Here is a 15,799-nt window from a genome sequence, read left to right on the forward strand (position 1 = left end):
GCCCAAACCACAGAATTTCTCCGTAGAAACGTAAAGGTAAACTTTGAACAGAAGTTCAGGTAGAAAGCTAAGGTTAACTTGGACGAAGTCTCTTGTGATGTGTTTCCAGGATCAGAGGATCTTATTCAATATTCGAAACACGCGTGGTGTTTTCAGGATCTGACTTGAGTGTTTCGATCGATCGATCATACATTGTCGATACTGCCCAGCTTCGTACATGAAATGTCCTTGAAGTAAAAGATACCTTTCTATTTCCCAATTTCCTTGTTTTTGTTACCAGAGTTGCTTATAATTTACATAGTGAGCTACTTTGATATCTATCGTACTGTGGTTATACACAAAAGAGTAACTGTAAGAGAAACAGGAACTATTGCCTACGAATCGAAAATAACTATTCTGGTCACCAGATTAGTTTGTTATTGTTCTTGTTGCTGTTCCTTGAGCACACATCTTGAAGGGGGACCAAACATGCTCAACACCACCTGCAATCAAAATGATGTTACAAGTCCCTGGTTCTGTAATAGAAATGTAATTCATTAATTGCATCGGTGAAAATGTACTACTTACCGGCAAAAATACAAGCCCATGTAAGAAACCAAGAAGAACTAGTGCTAGATACATTTGAAAGTAATAAACCTGCAAAGCAAAGGATGAAGTTATGAAAGTTGGAAGACAGTATTGGTCAGTGTGACTGAATTTCAATGCTTAAAATTAGTACCACAAAGACTTCTGTTCTTGAGAAACAAAGTACAATAACCCCAACCAACTTTGTAAGTGTGATTCCACTGCAAAGGCATGATACTGTTAGACATTTATACATATATGACAATGTAAAGTCAGAAATTTTTACATCTTAATCAAGCATCGTACAAGGTGTTTTAAGAGAAGCAAAAAAAAAAAAAGGGATCTGAAGATCAGCTCTTTTCAAAACAAAAACTAAGGTACCTGAAGACAGATGCACCCATTGTAGCCAGAGCCTCCTTTATTCGTTGATCTCTATCTCCCATGCTAACCTGTGTAAGAAATGTTGAATACAAACTATCAGCTGAAACGCACCAATGGATACCACCAGTAACTCACACAAACTACAAAAAAGCTCAATCAAAAACCATTTCAATGTGTGTAAGAACTACATATTAAAATTTAAATACACATTAGTATCATGTTTTAGTTTTTTTTCTTCTTTTTTGATCCTTTCCTTCGCATTACTTTGAAATGGAATAGGGTGGGAATCTAGCGCATTTCACTATCAAATGCTTCTCCAAGAAGGGAATAGCAAGCAGTTAACATTAAGTGTTTAATAGAGTAACACTGACCGAGAAAGCATGTGTCATATGCACACAAAACTCAACAGAAATGCCAACTGCCATAACAAGGTTAACAACTGAGACTGCATTTAACTGAATGTGAAGAATTGCCATCACGCCCTGTAGAAGGTTGCCTCGTCAGCATATATGTTAGCAGGACATTTTTATTCCAAAAGGAAAAGTTTAAGAAGGAAAGATCACCATGAGATCTACAACGATCATTGCCAACACCAATAGGATAATTGCCGAACTCCACAAGCTACAAAATCAATTTTAAAGTAAAGGTTGATAATCATCCATAGAGAATACTTTTCTCTGCTTAACTAAGAAAGATAAACACCACAAGTAGATTCTTCTGCTAGTAAAACACTGACCTGCAAGTGACGACTAGGCACACGATAAATACAGCACCTGATAAAACATAAAATATCACGGTTAATCTTCAATAAAAATCATACTGTTTCAGATGCATCTATAAAGGAATTATATGCAAGTTCACAGTAGACCACTGTTCAAGAGATGTGACTTTTAGTTCTGTGAATTTTCTTTTGTTTCAGTTGAAGAAAAATGGTCATATAGAGGTCTCACTTAGGGTACATGATAATAATAGTTATGTAGCACATGTCTAACTTTTACCATTTCTATGGAAAGAGAACTAACCGATAGCTATAGAAAGACTCATAAGTGCTGTTTTCCAAATATCAAGGTACTGCTCAAAGAACATGTAAAACACCGAATATGGGAATATCTCAATCTGCAACAAAGAAACATCAGTTTAGTAAGCATACAACCAGAATCCCAATGGCCAACCAGTACTATATTCTAGATAATATGGCTCATCTATTGCATATTAAATAACTCAATATAAGTTATTCACCAGTAAATTACATAAAATGGTCGATCTAACGAAATAAAGTGGCAAAAAATAAAAATCAAGCTTTTTATGGTCAAATAACCAAAATGATGTATAAATACTCTTTCACAAGCAAGAAACTTAATTGTCTTTACCTTCCCCTCAAATAAAGACTTGTACCCTCACCGCAACTCTTTTTTTTGTTTTTTTTAATAAACACCGCTACTCTATAAAAAGGAGAAACGGTTTTTTTTTAAAATGTTCACCTGCTAATTTCCATATTGGTCAGTTCAACTGGTTTCAGTTATAAGAACAGAGATTTACATCAAAGCCACATAATTTAGTACAACATGCATCATCATTACATATATTGCATTTTAAGAGTTTGCTGAAGCTTGAGATTCCTTTCTTTACATTCTCAAAAGGTCAAAATGCCATATTAAACATCAATCAATACAGCAAGTAGCCTTGAAATCTTACCTTCAAAGAATCCGAAATTCTCGAACAAAGCTCTCGAGCAGCCCTCATCGAGTTTACATAGTCATTCTAGAACAAACCATGAGAAATTAAATTTGCAGGCCAATTTGATACAGACGATTAATTTTGTTTCTATTCATTATAGACCTCCCATACCTGTTTGTTGAGAGGTGTATGATATGTACGGAATGATGATGCTTGAATAATGCCACTTTCATACCCTGATGATAGTATATCAAATAACTAGCGAATTAGATATTTTGTAAAAAATCAATCTGGAAGTTATTATGAAGCACAAAACCCAGTTTCAAACCTTTCAATTCTACACTGCTTGTGTAAGCTCCATGGCCACCTTTCGCACAATCTGAAGAGGGCAGAGCATCAAGGAACCATGGAAGTTTTTCCTTAAATTGTGTCGTGGATGGACGGCCGTTATGCAGATCCGAGTGACGGAAACACTGACAACTCAGAAAATATAAATCAGCAATGATACAGATGGCATATTCACTTAAAGCAATTTCCATTTTGCAGTGTATTTCAATTACCGTAGTACAATCTCTGCATACTCCACCCAGGCTACAGGAACTATCAGAGGAAGAACAGCAAGGAGGCTGGCATATAGCTTAATTTTAGTATCAATGAGATTACAAAAACCAAAAAAAAAACAATATGAGTTGAGGTATACAGGATATCTAATACGACGGGAACAGCATCGTACTATTGGTCTGTTACTCTCCTTTTTGAATATTTATTCTTGCAAACAACTATGGAATCACTTATGTGAAATGCATATCTAATATTAATCGTTAGTAAAAACTAGATATACACACAAAATCAGTCACAATGATATTGCAGAATATATGGAGTTGGGCGCATTTCACAATAAGCTACTACTAATATAAGGCGAGTTATTATATGTTAAGATGAAATAACATGTTACTGTTCCATATAAAAAGCAACGAAGAGAATATTCATGCGGGTTTTGATTTAATAGAAATCCCAAAGTTCAGACCTTGATCTCATACTTACAATTAAAACTGCAGTTTAGCATTACAGCAACCCTGACTTCTTACTACTACAGATCAAACCAAACTAAAGTATCATTACCTGATCATCAGGAGGACAATAAGTTGCATTTGTAAACTTCCGACAGCACCCAAAAGCTTCCGGGGATATCCACACAAGAAAATCATCAAGCCATGAAGCAGCAGGCTTAGCAACATAACTTGATTCTGGAATTAAGGATGCTCTTGCAATCTGCATAAGCAGAGGACAAATTATACAGACATAGATTTTAGAAGATGGTTTACATTTGCAAGAAAAAAAAAATTCATATACAAGAACAGTGACAATTCAATTAATCACATGCTTACAAAGGGACGTGTATAGACTGTATACAGACTGAGAAAGTCGTACGTTTGGAAGTAAAGTTACTCATGCATCTATAGATGCAAAGAATAGAAAAGCTAAAATTTATTTATTAACCACAGAACTGACAGAAGGAACTCAAGCAAGCACAGACGGGCAGTGTGAGATTGTTTCACGAATCAGGCTCCAAATAAAAAACCCAAATACGTACTTTTGTTTCTAGTTACGCATTTTACACAATAATAAAATGCAACCAGCTCGAGTAAGATAGATGCTTCAAAACAAAGCAGCATGTATGATGGTGTAATTATCAGATCTGGACGGTGCCTGAAAGCTATGACTAAACTTTTTATCAAAGAAATATAAACGTCAGATTTACCTCATTCAACAGAGAATCTGAATCGCATTGGCTAATGGAGCACAATTGATTTGTATGTCGTGATTTTGAACTGCGAAGCCAAGTAACATCAGTAGAGAGAAGATCTTAAACTGATGGAAGCATTAAGACAGGTGTCGTACATAAAACAAATACCAAACCAAAATATACATGAAGACTAATGTTGTACAATATAAGGTCAATTTCAAGATTGCGAGTAGTTTATTATAACTGCTTGACATGCAGCTATAGTCTACACCACAAATCTATTTGGTGCCAAAACTATAGAAAAAATAATATTCATTTCGATCCAGGTAACATGCAAAAGGCGAACTAAGCCCAAAGCACAGTATATATTGATAAGTAAAATGTTCATAATTTACATGTGACTTTTGTACTGATTACTAACTCTGCCAGACAATTAGCAACAATCTCAAGAACGCATGATATGGTCTATGATTGCATTATCTAATTCTTGAGGGACATGTTTCAGTAATCACTATGTCTTAAAAATCACGAACACCAGAAGTAAAACAGACACATTCTTCATTTGGAGGCACAATTAAAAAAAAGGGGGGCCACATGAATATATATATATATATAAAGTATGAGTGATAGTTAGATACCTATAGTTGTAGTTCTTCACAACAAAATACAATGGGGGTCCTATTCGAAGGTACTCTGATATATTATTGAAATAACCCTGGAATGTGTAAAATGAAGTGTTAGATCACAGAGAACCAGAATAATCAATAACATTTAAGTGACATACAGACCTGAAGATAGGAATCTTGGGGAAGAACAATTTTTTGTTCCAAACCAGGTTGAATTCTGGTGCACAATGCCTAGAAGGTATGAATACTTAAAAGTTAAATCGAAACATATAGGAGAAACAGCAACAAGGAGCTTAACATAGATCGAGGGAAAATCAGAACTCACAATGCTAGCCAGTGAAAAGGCAACAAACATAGAAATCACTACTATCTTAACAACCCAAAGACTCAGAATGGGAGCATGGATATCCTGAAATAGCATAAGAAAACCCAACACAGTTAGAAATGTATGCAAGCAGTTTACCTTACCAACGGAAAAGTCTCTACTAGTCATACAGAAAAAATTGACTCAAATAATCTTAAATGTTTCAATTCTACGGCAACATATAGTAGAATTTGTAGTAACCTGTGCTCTAAAACCTAATGAGGATTCCTGTGGCAACCCTGGTAGTTCCGGGTTGCATTAATTATTCCATTAATTAGTAAGACATAAATTTGCTCTCTAGTTTTGATGCAGTAGCTCTAATAAATAGCTCAACCACAAGAAACAATCACCTTCATATAGCGTGCCAGCAACCCAAGTTTTCTTTCTTCAGTGCCTATATAAGACAGCATTCAGATGCAGATCAGATGATTTTTTTAACAACAATTATGACAATTAAAGTCTTATACAGCACAAGCAATAAGGATACTGAATCAATCAGATATATGTCATAAAACGATTCTGATACCTTTATCAGAGTTGGTATATGATGAAACTTTCATACATGGGAAACAATCAACCCTCTTATCCTCAGTTCGGCGAAAATCAAGAACAATTAGAGCTACAAAAGCAGTAACTTGAAGGAGGAAGTCCAAAAGAACAGCTAGGGCTACAGAGTGAATGTAAAAGATTTTAGTCTGAATTATAAGCCTGAGAGAAAGGAACTCTAAAACAAGATATAGGATTATTTCAACAAAAACTCATAAGAGATAAAAGTGTCTGACCAGCAAACATGGAGAACACGCGACAGGCTGGCATAGGAATAAAGCTGCCAACTGCAAATGCTAAAACTTCTGATATACTAGCAAGAGTTATGGATGGTCCAACTTCCACAAGTGCATTGCTCATTCGCACTTCTAAAGGCAACATCAATGGTTGCCGTTTGACAGCATGAACCAATATGCACATATTATCTACCCCAACCTATAAGATGAGGTAGCCCAGAATACTATAAGCTACAACAAAATCCACGACACATATTTTGTTGGACATAATTTTCAAGACCAAAATTTCAAATCTGAATTTATGTATTTGACTACCATGTAACTAAAGCATGTATTCAAGCTTCAATACATGGTAATCATAAACATTAATTCATATCATCAGAGGTATACCCCCACTGTTTGAGGAACTTACAGCTAGAACAAGAAATGGGATGACTTCCATAATAATTAGGGTAGATTTAACTCCAATGGCACTGAAAAATCCCACTGATCCAAGAACAGAGAGCATGACAAGAACAACTCCAGAAAGACCTAGCAATACCTAGCATTCAACCATAAAAAAAAAAAATGATATGAGTAATGTGCCAATTGTCAACCAAGAACTACCAGTAAAACATAATGCAAGCATCCAGTCCATCAAAACGCACTAAAAATAAGTGTAATACCTTTGAAGAAATGTAAAAGGAAGACAAACGAGGAGAGTCACCCAGAGTAAGAGAAATATAAGCGAACATCACAAGATAGCTTATCTGCAATGATATAAGAAAAGCACAGCAAATCAAACACAGTCCACGTTATGACATCAAGAAGACCATTTATGAGTTATAGGATTTTAGAGATTTTAGTCAAAACGGAAATAGCAACCCAACCTGAAACAGAGAAACCACTTACCAATATTGTAATGGCATCTGCAGTGCTTTCTCTCTTGAGTTCTTCCTCGACGGAACTCTCCGATGAGAAAGATAGTGTTAAATTTTTAGATTGCACCATTTGCAACAACTCACCCTATCACAAATGCAATACAAATCTTAAACTTTAAGCCAAAAATGATGTGTTTTCATACTGAACAAGTAGGAAACCATAATTACACATATGATAAATTATAACGGAATGATAAGAAGGTAAACCTTTGCTAACTCAATAAAAGCCTTCTCCCATGCGACTGCTCTTTCAGTTTCATTACCATCGTTACTAATAGCATTATTTACAGGATAAGTTATCAAAAACGCCGATGCCTGTTCCGGAAAAATAATTAAGTCATTAAAGACTCCAAGACAAAACATTGCTCTTAACTTGAAAAGATTTAAAGTAGACTTCATTTCAGGAGAAAATAATATAAATCCTTACCTCTGAATAGTTTTTCCCAGAGAAACCACCTAATGCAGTGCTGGGATCAAGAGGAGCTTTATAAGCACTCATGCATGTGTCAGCAGACGAATAGTGCTTCAAGTGACCAAACACAAATATCAATTGCCTTGTCAAGAATATCACGATACTTCTTACAAGAAAAATTGAAATAACAAAATACAAGCAAGCAAACTGAAAATAACCAAACTATATAGAATTTGCTAAGCTACAGAGAAATCTAAGCATGGATCATCACACTAGATGACTCTGGTCCATCTAGAAAAACGAAAAAATATTGCCAAAGTTTCTGAGAACTACACCATACAGGTCAACCATATGACTGATAGCAAATTAACATCTCCGACATCAAATTAATGATGAAAACAGTAGATTCACAATTCAGACAATATGCAAATGGGGATTAAGAACATACCTCAAAACAATATGTTAGGTGCTCAATCCCACCATAATTGTCATAATTTTCAGAATCCAATTTGAAATACTGGTACCATGAAGATAATGATGTCAGAATATTAGTTAAATTAAACATGAAAGCATCAGGGCCAAAATTCAACACAGAGTAAGAAAGAAATAAAATGAGAAATTTAATAAGCAACAATATGAAATAAAATGAGAAAATTCTTGATATAAACTCTTAACAAAAGTAAAACGGAGGAATTAACAATGTAAATGCATCCCAAATCAATTGCACAGTGCATACAACAAACCAGTTTAGAATTTCACTACCAGGGCAATACTAAAATATCCTAGAAACATAGATATTTTTATTTACATGGATATGTATGATATGGAAGAATTGAGTGCGCACTAAAAAAAATTTAGGATTACAATCACGACACCAATAGATTTTCCGGGAATTCACGTTTATATGAGTAAGAGATCTTGCAAACTTTAGTTTTTACAATTATTACAGTATATTCAGTGTCCAAATTGGGACCATAAAGTAGAGTTCTACCTGTATGACACTTTGACTGGCGCAATCTTGGTCTAGTGGCTTCATGCAGATATCAGCAAGAGATACCATTGACCCGGAATAATTTGCTTTAATTCCATCAACCTGCCAAAGATATGGTGATAAAACTGATAGTAAACATGAGAAGTATTTTGCCACATTACAATTACAGACAAAACCAAAGAGCAATAGAGCAGAATACACAACAACAGATAGTCATATCATACAGCCCATTCCATGGCAAGTGGTAAATGGTTTTCAATTGTCACACCTTTACAAAGAACAAATACCTTCTTTTGTATCTCAAAGAGTAACTTAATGTTGTCCTCTGTTACAATACTAGGTGTCTTGCCATGCTTGCCATCCGGCATTGTTGCTAGTATAAGCTGTGAAAGATATGAGGTGACATAAGTTTCTGTAAAGATTTAGAGCCAGATGGCATTGACTCACCAAATCCAAAGCACCAATAATTCACTTTTACTACAGTGTACTTCTCACGCCAACAATAACTAATAATTGAAAGTAATGATGATGCAGTTGTTAGCTCTATGCTTCTTTTACCTTCAATGATATAGCTAAATCAGTTAGCATCCATGCAATACACCATATTCCAGAGCACAATATCACATAAAACACGATTTACCAAAGAAAGAGAGTGTAACGATGTAGAACCTGCTCAATTCTGTAAAACGGGGCTAGGTGACTATCAAAAAATTGCCTCTCCTCTGCTGCTTTACTCCCCGGCCCTACCCATAGCTGATACAGTGGATAAACACAAATTAAAGGAGATGTAAATAGTCTGATGTCAACCTCCACACACAAGAGAATACATCAAACGCAACTTTATAATTTCTAGTAGTATCAAAAACTGCAACATGCATACAAGAGATTGGAAAGCTAACTTCAAACTAAAGTAACAATATTTGGAGTCTTCACAAAAGCCAACAACTGAATTGAAAACTATCTTCACATGATGATGATATCTTCGCATGATTTGAAAGTGTTCACCTTCTTTAGTTATTCTGGAATATTAAAAAAATTACATTCGGGCTTAGTTCCTTGAGAGAAGCTATCAAAAATAACAAGGTCGACCAAAAACTTGTTCAGTAGTGCATTCAAGCACCTGAAATGGATAAAAACTTATGAACAGCCAAACGAACCTTCTCAGGCCTTGTTTCCACCTTGAAACTGATAAGACCGAGGCAAAGCAGAAGAACTATAGCTGATGATGAACCCAACACTTTGACTGGATTTCTAGCAACCCACTTCCCATATCCCCTGAGAAACGAATTGTTATTAGTAAAAACCATTATGCAAATAATATCTGCAATTGTTAATATTATATCACTAATTTTACAACGCAATAATGGCATGAGCAGTCACCTGTAAAATTTTGACATATATCCTTGCACAATTGAAAGTTGAATACTGTTTCGTATGTGGGGAGGATCTTCAAGCACCTAATGATACATAATTTCCGTTAAAATATAGTTAATATGTGCAACCTAGAGAGAGTTGAAGAGCATATGAGCCAAATAATTTAGCACAAGGACAGAAAAGAAGTTTGTGATGTGTTTAGACGGCAGAAAGCTGAAGGGGGTGACAATGCCAGTAGAATTGACCATAGAGTTTTGACAATTTTTCCTGTGGTCTATAATTATACAGAAATAGAAGAAATATTTTGTAGAAGAAACTCAGTTAATCAGGAACCTCCAGCTTAGTAAAGAAGTATGCTAAATCTAAAACAAAAAATTTCCATAGTGATATCCTGATTTTGCATACAGATCAACATTTATCACAAACAAGAAAATCTGGAAGCCAATATAAAAGTGAAAGAAGAACTCTGTAAATCATAGTTTCGAGAGTGAGAAGATAAGTTCAGATATGCCGTTACATCTATAAAACATTGCACACCTGAATAAATGCAGATAGCTAGAAGCAGCTGATTGAAATGGGGACATCCACTATCAATGCTATATAAGTGTGAAATGATGAAATTCTCACACATAACACATACAAATTATTCGAACACGTAGATGTACATATATGCATTGGAGGAAAAGGTTGGAAATTGGTTTACACCTGCATTGGAGGATTTTCATTCTTTTCCCTGCTTATAGACTGAACTTCACCATCATCCACTACATTTTTCCCCAACGGTTTTGTCCTAGAAGCCGGGCTTTGCTTCCTAGACCAATGATAAAAACCCCACCCAAGAATCACAGAAACCAGAACGATATATAGAACTGCAACAGAAAGGTCAATACATTTGGCCTGCAAATTTTCACAATAGGAAAGCACATAAATGAAGCATATCTAGTACGTAGTATGAAATTGTGCTTTATGGTACCAGAGAGTACCAAAATATTCTACAATATTTGCTCTCACCTTAATAGAACCAATTTTCACTGCACATGACCCGTTTTGGGGGTAAACTGGAGCAGCTGTGTTAGAACAAACTGTGGATGAGGGGCAATCACCGCAAGAACAGCCCAGTGAGTTATCACCACAAGAATAAGTAGATACATTCATAGGTACCATCCCGGATGTGTCAGTAGCATTTGACTGGAATCGGATGGCATATGGTGAACCTGGCATATTAGGAGCTGCTTGTCTACCAAGAAAAGTATACCACTCTGCAATAATCAGTCAAGAAATGCATAAAAGCACAATTGAGGTGAATAAATAACAAGCACTTGCTGGTAAATGAAAAAGGAAAGTCTCCACTGCACAATGCAAATAGCAAGATGTTCTTGAAGCTATAGAACATGGAATGACAATTAGGTCTAGTCCTTGCTCAGGCATTCAATAGCCAAGCATCCACATGCTCATACCAGCCAAACCAAGAGCAAAGAAACCGACATATAATATATGAGATGATATGATGTTTTCATGTTCTATCAGATAAAGCAGAAATAGCCATTATTATTGATTAAAAGTAATAATATGTGTGCTTGTTTCCATCATAATCCTTTGTGAAGGGTAAATCATGCAATGGCGGAGCCAGGAATTTGAGCTTACTGGTGCACAAATTTTTCTTATAATTTCACAAGGATATAAAAAAGGAAATTAACAATTTTACAAGGCTTGGAGCTTGATTATGTCTTTAATAAAAATTGGAAAGATATATAAAATGTTTCTCATCAATATTGAACAAAAAAAAAAAAGAAACAAAAACACTTAATTGAAGGCCCTAAATTGAAAGACACATGAATTGAAAAAAAAAAAACGAATAGAAAGACACGTGTATCCAAGAGATCAAAATAAAAGACATGAGTTGAAAAGAAATGAATATATATATATATATAAAAGAATAATGCTACCAGGGAGAATCGAACTGAAGATACAAGGGAATAACTACAAGCACTAATCCAGTACATCAAACCTTCATCCACGCTTTATAAATGTCAAACAAAGGTATACATAACACTTACTGGTGCACAGGAACCAGTAGGCTCCTGTGTGTCTCTGCCCTTGAAATCGTGTGTGTGTGTGTGAGAGAGAGAGAGAGAGAGGCAAAGAGACGTAAAAAAAACTGTGGTTTTCATTTTTTCAGAATGCAAGAGTTCACCTTGGAAATTTTGAGCACCAGCACCAATGAATTCCATGGCTCGAGAATTCATGGTACCAAATTTGACATCCTTGCAGGATTCATACAACCCCGCACCAAAAGCATCATTTATGTAAAAATCAATTCCTCCAACAGTCATATTGTTATTTACCTGAAAAGTAATCAGAATATAAGTTTATCTCTTCCACATGCACAGTATGACCACCTCTCCAAAAAGACTAGTAAACACAGTCACAGTAATAAATAAATAAAGGTTAAGAAAGACTTAACATTTCTAATAGAGGACTGTAGTACACGAAAAACGTCCACTAAAGAATAATTACAAAGATGAGTAAATACAGAAAGGGGACAAAATTCTGTCCACTGACTAACTGACAATCTTAATAATAACCAGTAATGATATACCAGATGATATGAAGTTTGTAACAGATAAATTAATGTTTCTTGAGGTCATTTATAAAGATGTTATGCAATAGTAATTTAAAGTGAGATTGGTTGGCGCAATGGTGTGAGAATATAAATTATTGTTACAAAAAGGAGGAAAAAAATAGCATAAATGGGAGATGTGGATCAGGGTCCCCTAACCTTGTTTATAGTGGTCACATTGATAAATAAACTCTGATTTGGAGAGCAGGTAAGCTCACAGAAGAGGTTCAAGAAGTTTCTTAAGCATGCTGGACAACCTACAAGAAAGGGAATTGCCTGCCGAAAATATAACACAAGATGTGTATCTGTTATAATTTGGGTGGAAGTGATAAGTTTTCCAGCAGCAGAATGAATAATTCTGGTTTGTTGGCAACTTATCGCAGTAATCAGAAAAATACTTACTTGCTGAACCGATGCTCGTAATGTGTCAAATTGCTCTGCTGTACAACATACATTTCCAGTAATTGTTGGACACAAGCTTTGTATCTTGGATGAAAGCAAGTCATTTGGCTGGAAGACATGAAATATGTGAACATTGTGTAACTAAAAACCTTAGGAGACCTTCACTCAGACAGAACACGAAACAGAGTAAATCTCGAAGTACTTGATCAATCATAAAAGAACCACTTCTGCATAATACCTTTACAGACGGGGTGCCGTACGGACAGTTCAATACTTTTCCATCAGTACGTTTACCGCATAAGTCATACATAGCGCAAAATCCTTCAGAATGCCTTTCCATGGTCAAAACAAAACAGAACAAAAAAAAAAGTAAGACGAGGAAATTTCTACTTATTTTTTCTCGAAATCAAACATGTCATTTGATTCATCAGCAACCTCAAATTGTTGCTTCAAAATTCGATTTCGAGGCATTCATAATAAATTAATAAATTTGTAACAAAAAAAATTGAAAAGCAACAGAATCATATAGACAGCGCACGCATAAGATCAGCAGGGAATATCAATGTTTCAACTAACAAGAACATGTGCATCAAGTAGCTCATAAAGTGAAAGATTAGCTCATAAAAAAATGAAAAGTAAACAAAATAAATAATTAAAATGACTGGAATATAAAGTAGTACAAGTTTCAGAGAGATGTCCCAGTAGTAGTTATTCTGAGCAGTAAAAAAAGGCTCACCTTGTTGCATTTGAGGTCATAGAATTCTGAGCAAGAACCACAGGTAGTAGTATCCATAACACCTGAACAAATTTAAGCAATAAAATTGAAGAAACATCGAACGGAAAATAATCAAATTTGAAAATGAAAATAAAAACTCCTTATATTTTGAAATTCCACTTCGTTTCACTCAGAAGACTATTAAAGTCTATAAACACTGAGAAAAAAAATAAAAATTATTTTCGGTTGCGTCAGCAACGACACGAGCAAGGAAGCTTTCTCCGGTGGTTCGGCGAGAAAGCCGCATTGAAATCCGGGAATTGAAGGCGAAAAAAAAGGAGCGAGAGAGGAGTACGTGCCTGGAAGAGAGAGAGGGAAATTACGAGGAGGCGTAGGCGGAGGAGCGCCATTGTCGTATGTATCGGAGTGAGAGCTCCAGCGTCTGAAGCGAAGCGAAGAGAAGAGAAGAGAAGAGAAAGAAGGAAGAAAACGAAGAGAGAAGACGATCCACTAGGAAATCGTGCAAGTGCGTATTTTGTACTTGTGCGGAAGAAGAAGAAGTACAAGTGGTTTATAGTGTGAAGAGAGAGAGAGAAGTAGGAGAGTCAAAGAGAGTGTATTTATCGTTACTGAGAGTCTGAGAAGTCCTCCGGAGGTGGGGGGTGGTGTGATGAGATTACGGTTCTGACCTTGCTTTCGGTTGGTTTTAGTCGCAGCGTCAGTCTGGGGACATTCATGATTTCAGGACTGTGGTCGCACTGTGGCGGGATACGGCCAGGGTGTTTTTGTAAAATTAATTGTTTGAGTTTCCCTTTCCTTTTGTCTTTGTAATTCCATCCTCAAATTCAAAAGTGTGCGGTTTCTCATGTAATTTCATTTTCAGGGTTTTCTATTGCATACATTATATAGCAATTCTGGATTACCATCATACGGTATACTATGTGTGGTCACATACAGTACACTATATTTGGTACGGTCCTTGACAATTTAGTTCATTTTTCTTTCTTTTTCTATCTCCGCATGTACGTTCTTGTGATACTCTCAAATGAAGCAATTGATTATACCGTTTAGTCACAACATAAGTGCTTAAGGGTGGGATTTGGCCAAGTATGGTTGTTGACTTGGTGGTAAGGTGATGAGATTAGGAGAGGGACTTGTGCTAATGATTTGGAACTAAGTCGACGGATTAGGAAATTAGCACAATCTTGGGAAGAAGTGACATTCTGGGGTTAGTGTGGATCTGGAAGAATATGGAGATGCCACAACCGTGTCTATATTTGGCATTCAGTGCGGTTGTTAAGTGATAGAGACGCATGATGTCACTGTGATCCTGTATTTGGTATTATACTTCTGGCATTTGGTTTTTTTTTTCTTCCCAGTAAATGCCGAATTGCACTAAATTTCAATGTTGCATTGGGGTCATTGGGTTGGTACAGTAAATTGCGTGTGGTTAATATCGAACAGTGTTCAACTGTTCAAGAGATGACAAAGGTTTAAGGACAACAGGACAAAAATGATATCATGCTAAAACTAACATTTAAATGCCACGTTGTATTGTCTGGTGTGTTTTGGAGAGAAAGACTTGTGGAAAAACACATCTAAATAAGTAAATTATCTTTAGTGTACAACGTACATCATCACGTACATTGCGATTTTTTTTTAATAAAATGCTTTTGCGGTTACTCAAGACATAATAAATGAAACTGTCGAATACAAGAGAAAGATGTAAAGTCTGAACCTCTTATTACAAAAATCTGAAATAATATCATAAATTCTTACAAATAAGTAGTTAACGAGGCGCCAACTAGCAAAAATTGTGTTGATGACTACTCTATTAGCTTTAATGTAGCGGTAATATACCGGAAAGATAACTCGACTACTGCGAAATATAGTTACCAATTGTACAGCTTTCCCACTATGTTGTTGTCGGAAAGTAGATCCAACGTCACTTAATTTCATCATGTCACTAGGTGGAAATGACTATTTGACAAAGTAATAAACTCGCCGCTTACCTAAAGTAGACAAAGCACAATGAGTGCATTCACGAAGCCCTATTAGTCCCAAAAGATACATGCAAGGACTTGTTACTCGCAAAATGCAATACAAAACAAAAACCAACAAAAAAAGTAAAACTAAAAACATAAAATAAAACATAAGCCCATGCTAGGCCCAACCACGAGCCCACGCCCAGGAGATGGGAGACACCATTGTTGTTGACAAAGCC

General features: G+C 35.7%; 1 protein-coding gene across 1 annotated transcript; it reads right to left on the reverse strand.

Moving 5' to 3' along the window:
* Positions 1-225: 225 nt before the first annotated feature.
* Positions 226-14,135, reverse strand: LOC126794026 (uncharacterized). The gene is made up of 39 exons (XM_050520669.1): positions 13,935-14,135; positions 13,597-13,658; positions 13,099-13,192; positions 12,861-12,968; positions 12,618-12,734; positions 12,033-12,183; positions 10,850-11,097; positions 10,544-10,735; positions 9,845-9,921; positions 9,622-9,739; positions 9,134-9,217; positions 8,752-8,847; positions 8,465-8,566; positions 7,922-7,990; positions 7,489-7,584; positions 7,269-7,376; positions 7,033-7,146; positions 6,807-6,890; positions 6,554-6,682; positions 6,142-6,340; positions 5,886-6,026; positions 5,710-5,753; positions 5,321-5,404; positions 5,158-5,226; positions 5,008-5,084; positions 4,385-4,454; positions 3,745-3,894; positions 3,183-3,248; positions 2,951-3,095; positions 2,794-2,858; positions 2,641-2,706; positions 1,968-2,061; positions 1,682-1,718; positions 1,509-1,566; positions 1,317-1,427; positions 946-1,013; positions 719-785; positions 568-636; positions 226-482 (listed from the first exon to the last, which is right to left on the reverse strand). Exons 1-39 carry the CDS (start codon positions 13,983-13,985, stop codon positions 417-419), a joined length of 3,846 nt encoding a protein of 1,281 aa, XP_050376626.1. The 5' UTR covers positions 13,986-14,135; the 3' UTR covers positions 226-416.
* Between the last annotated feature and the right edge of the window lie 1,664 nt (positions 14,136-15,799).

The sequence above is a fragment of the Argentina anserina genome, chromosome 5, assembly GCF_933775445.1.
Source record: "Argentina anserina chromosome 5, drPotAnse1.1, whole genome shotgun sequence".
Lineage (NCBI taxonomy): Eukaryota > Viridiplantae > Streptophyta > Magnoliopsida > Rosales > Rosaceae > Argentina > Argentina anserina.

Excerpts from the sequence above, each read along its gene's own strand:
- LOC126794026 (XM_050520669.1), bottom strand. The coding sequence starts at position 13,985 with ATGGCGCTCCTCCGCCTACGCCTCCTCGTAATTTCCCTCTCTCTCTTC. Across the intron at positions 10,736-10,849 it reads TGAAAATTGGTTCTATTAAG|GCCAAATGTATTGACCTTTC; the intron begins GTGAGAGCAAAT and ends GAAAATTTGCAG. Across the intron at positions 3,249-3,744 it reads ATTGTCCTCCTGATGATCAG|CCTCCTTGCTGTTCTTCCTC; the intron begins GTAATGATACTT and ends GCTATATGCCAG.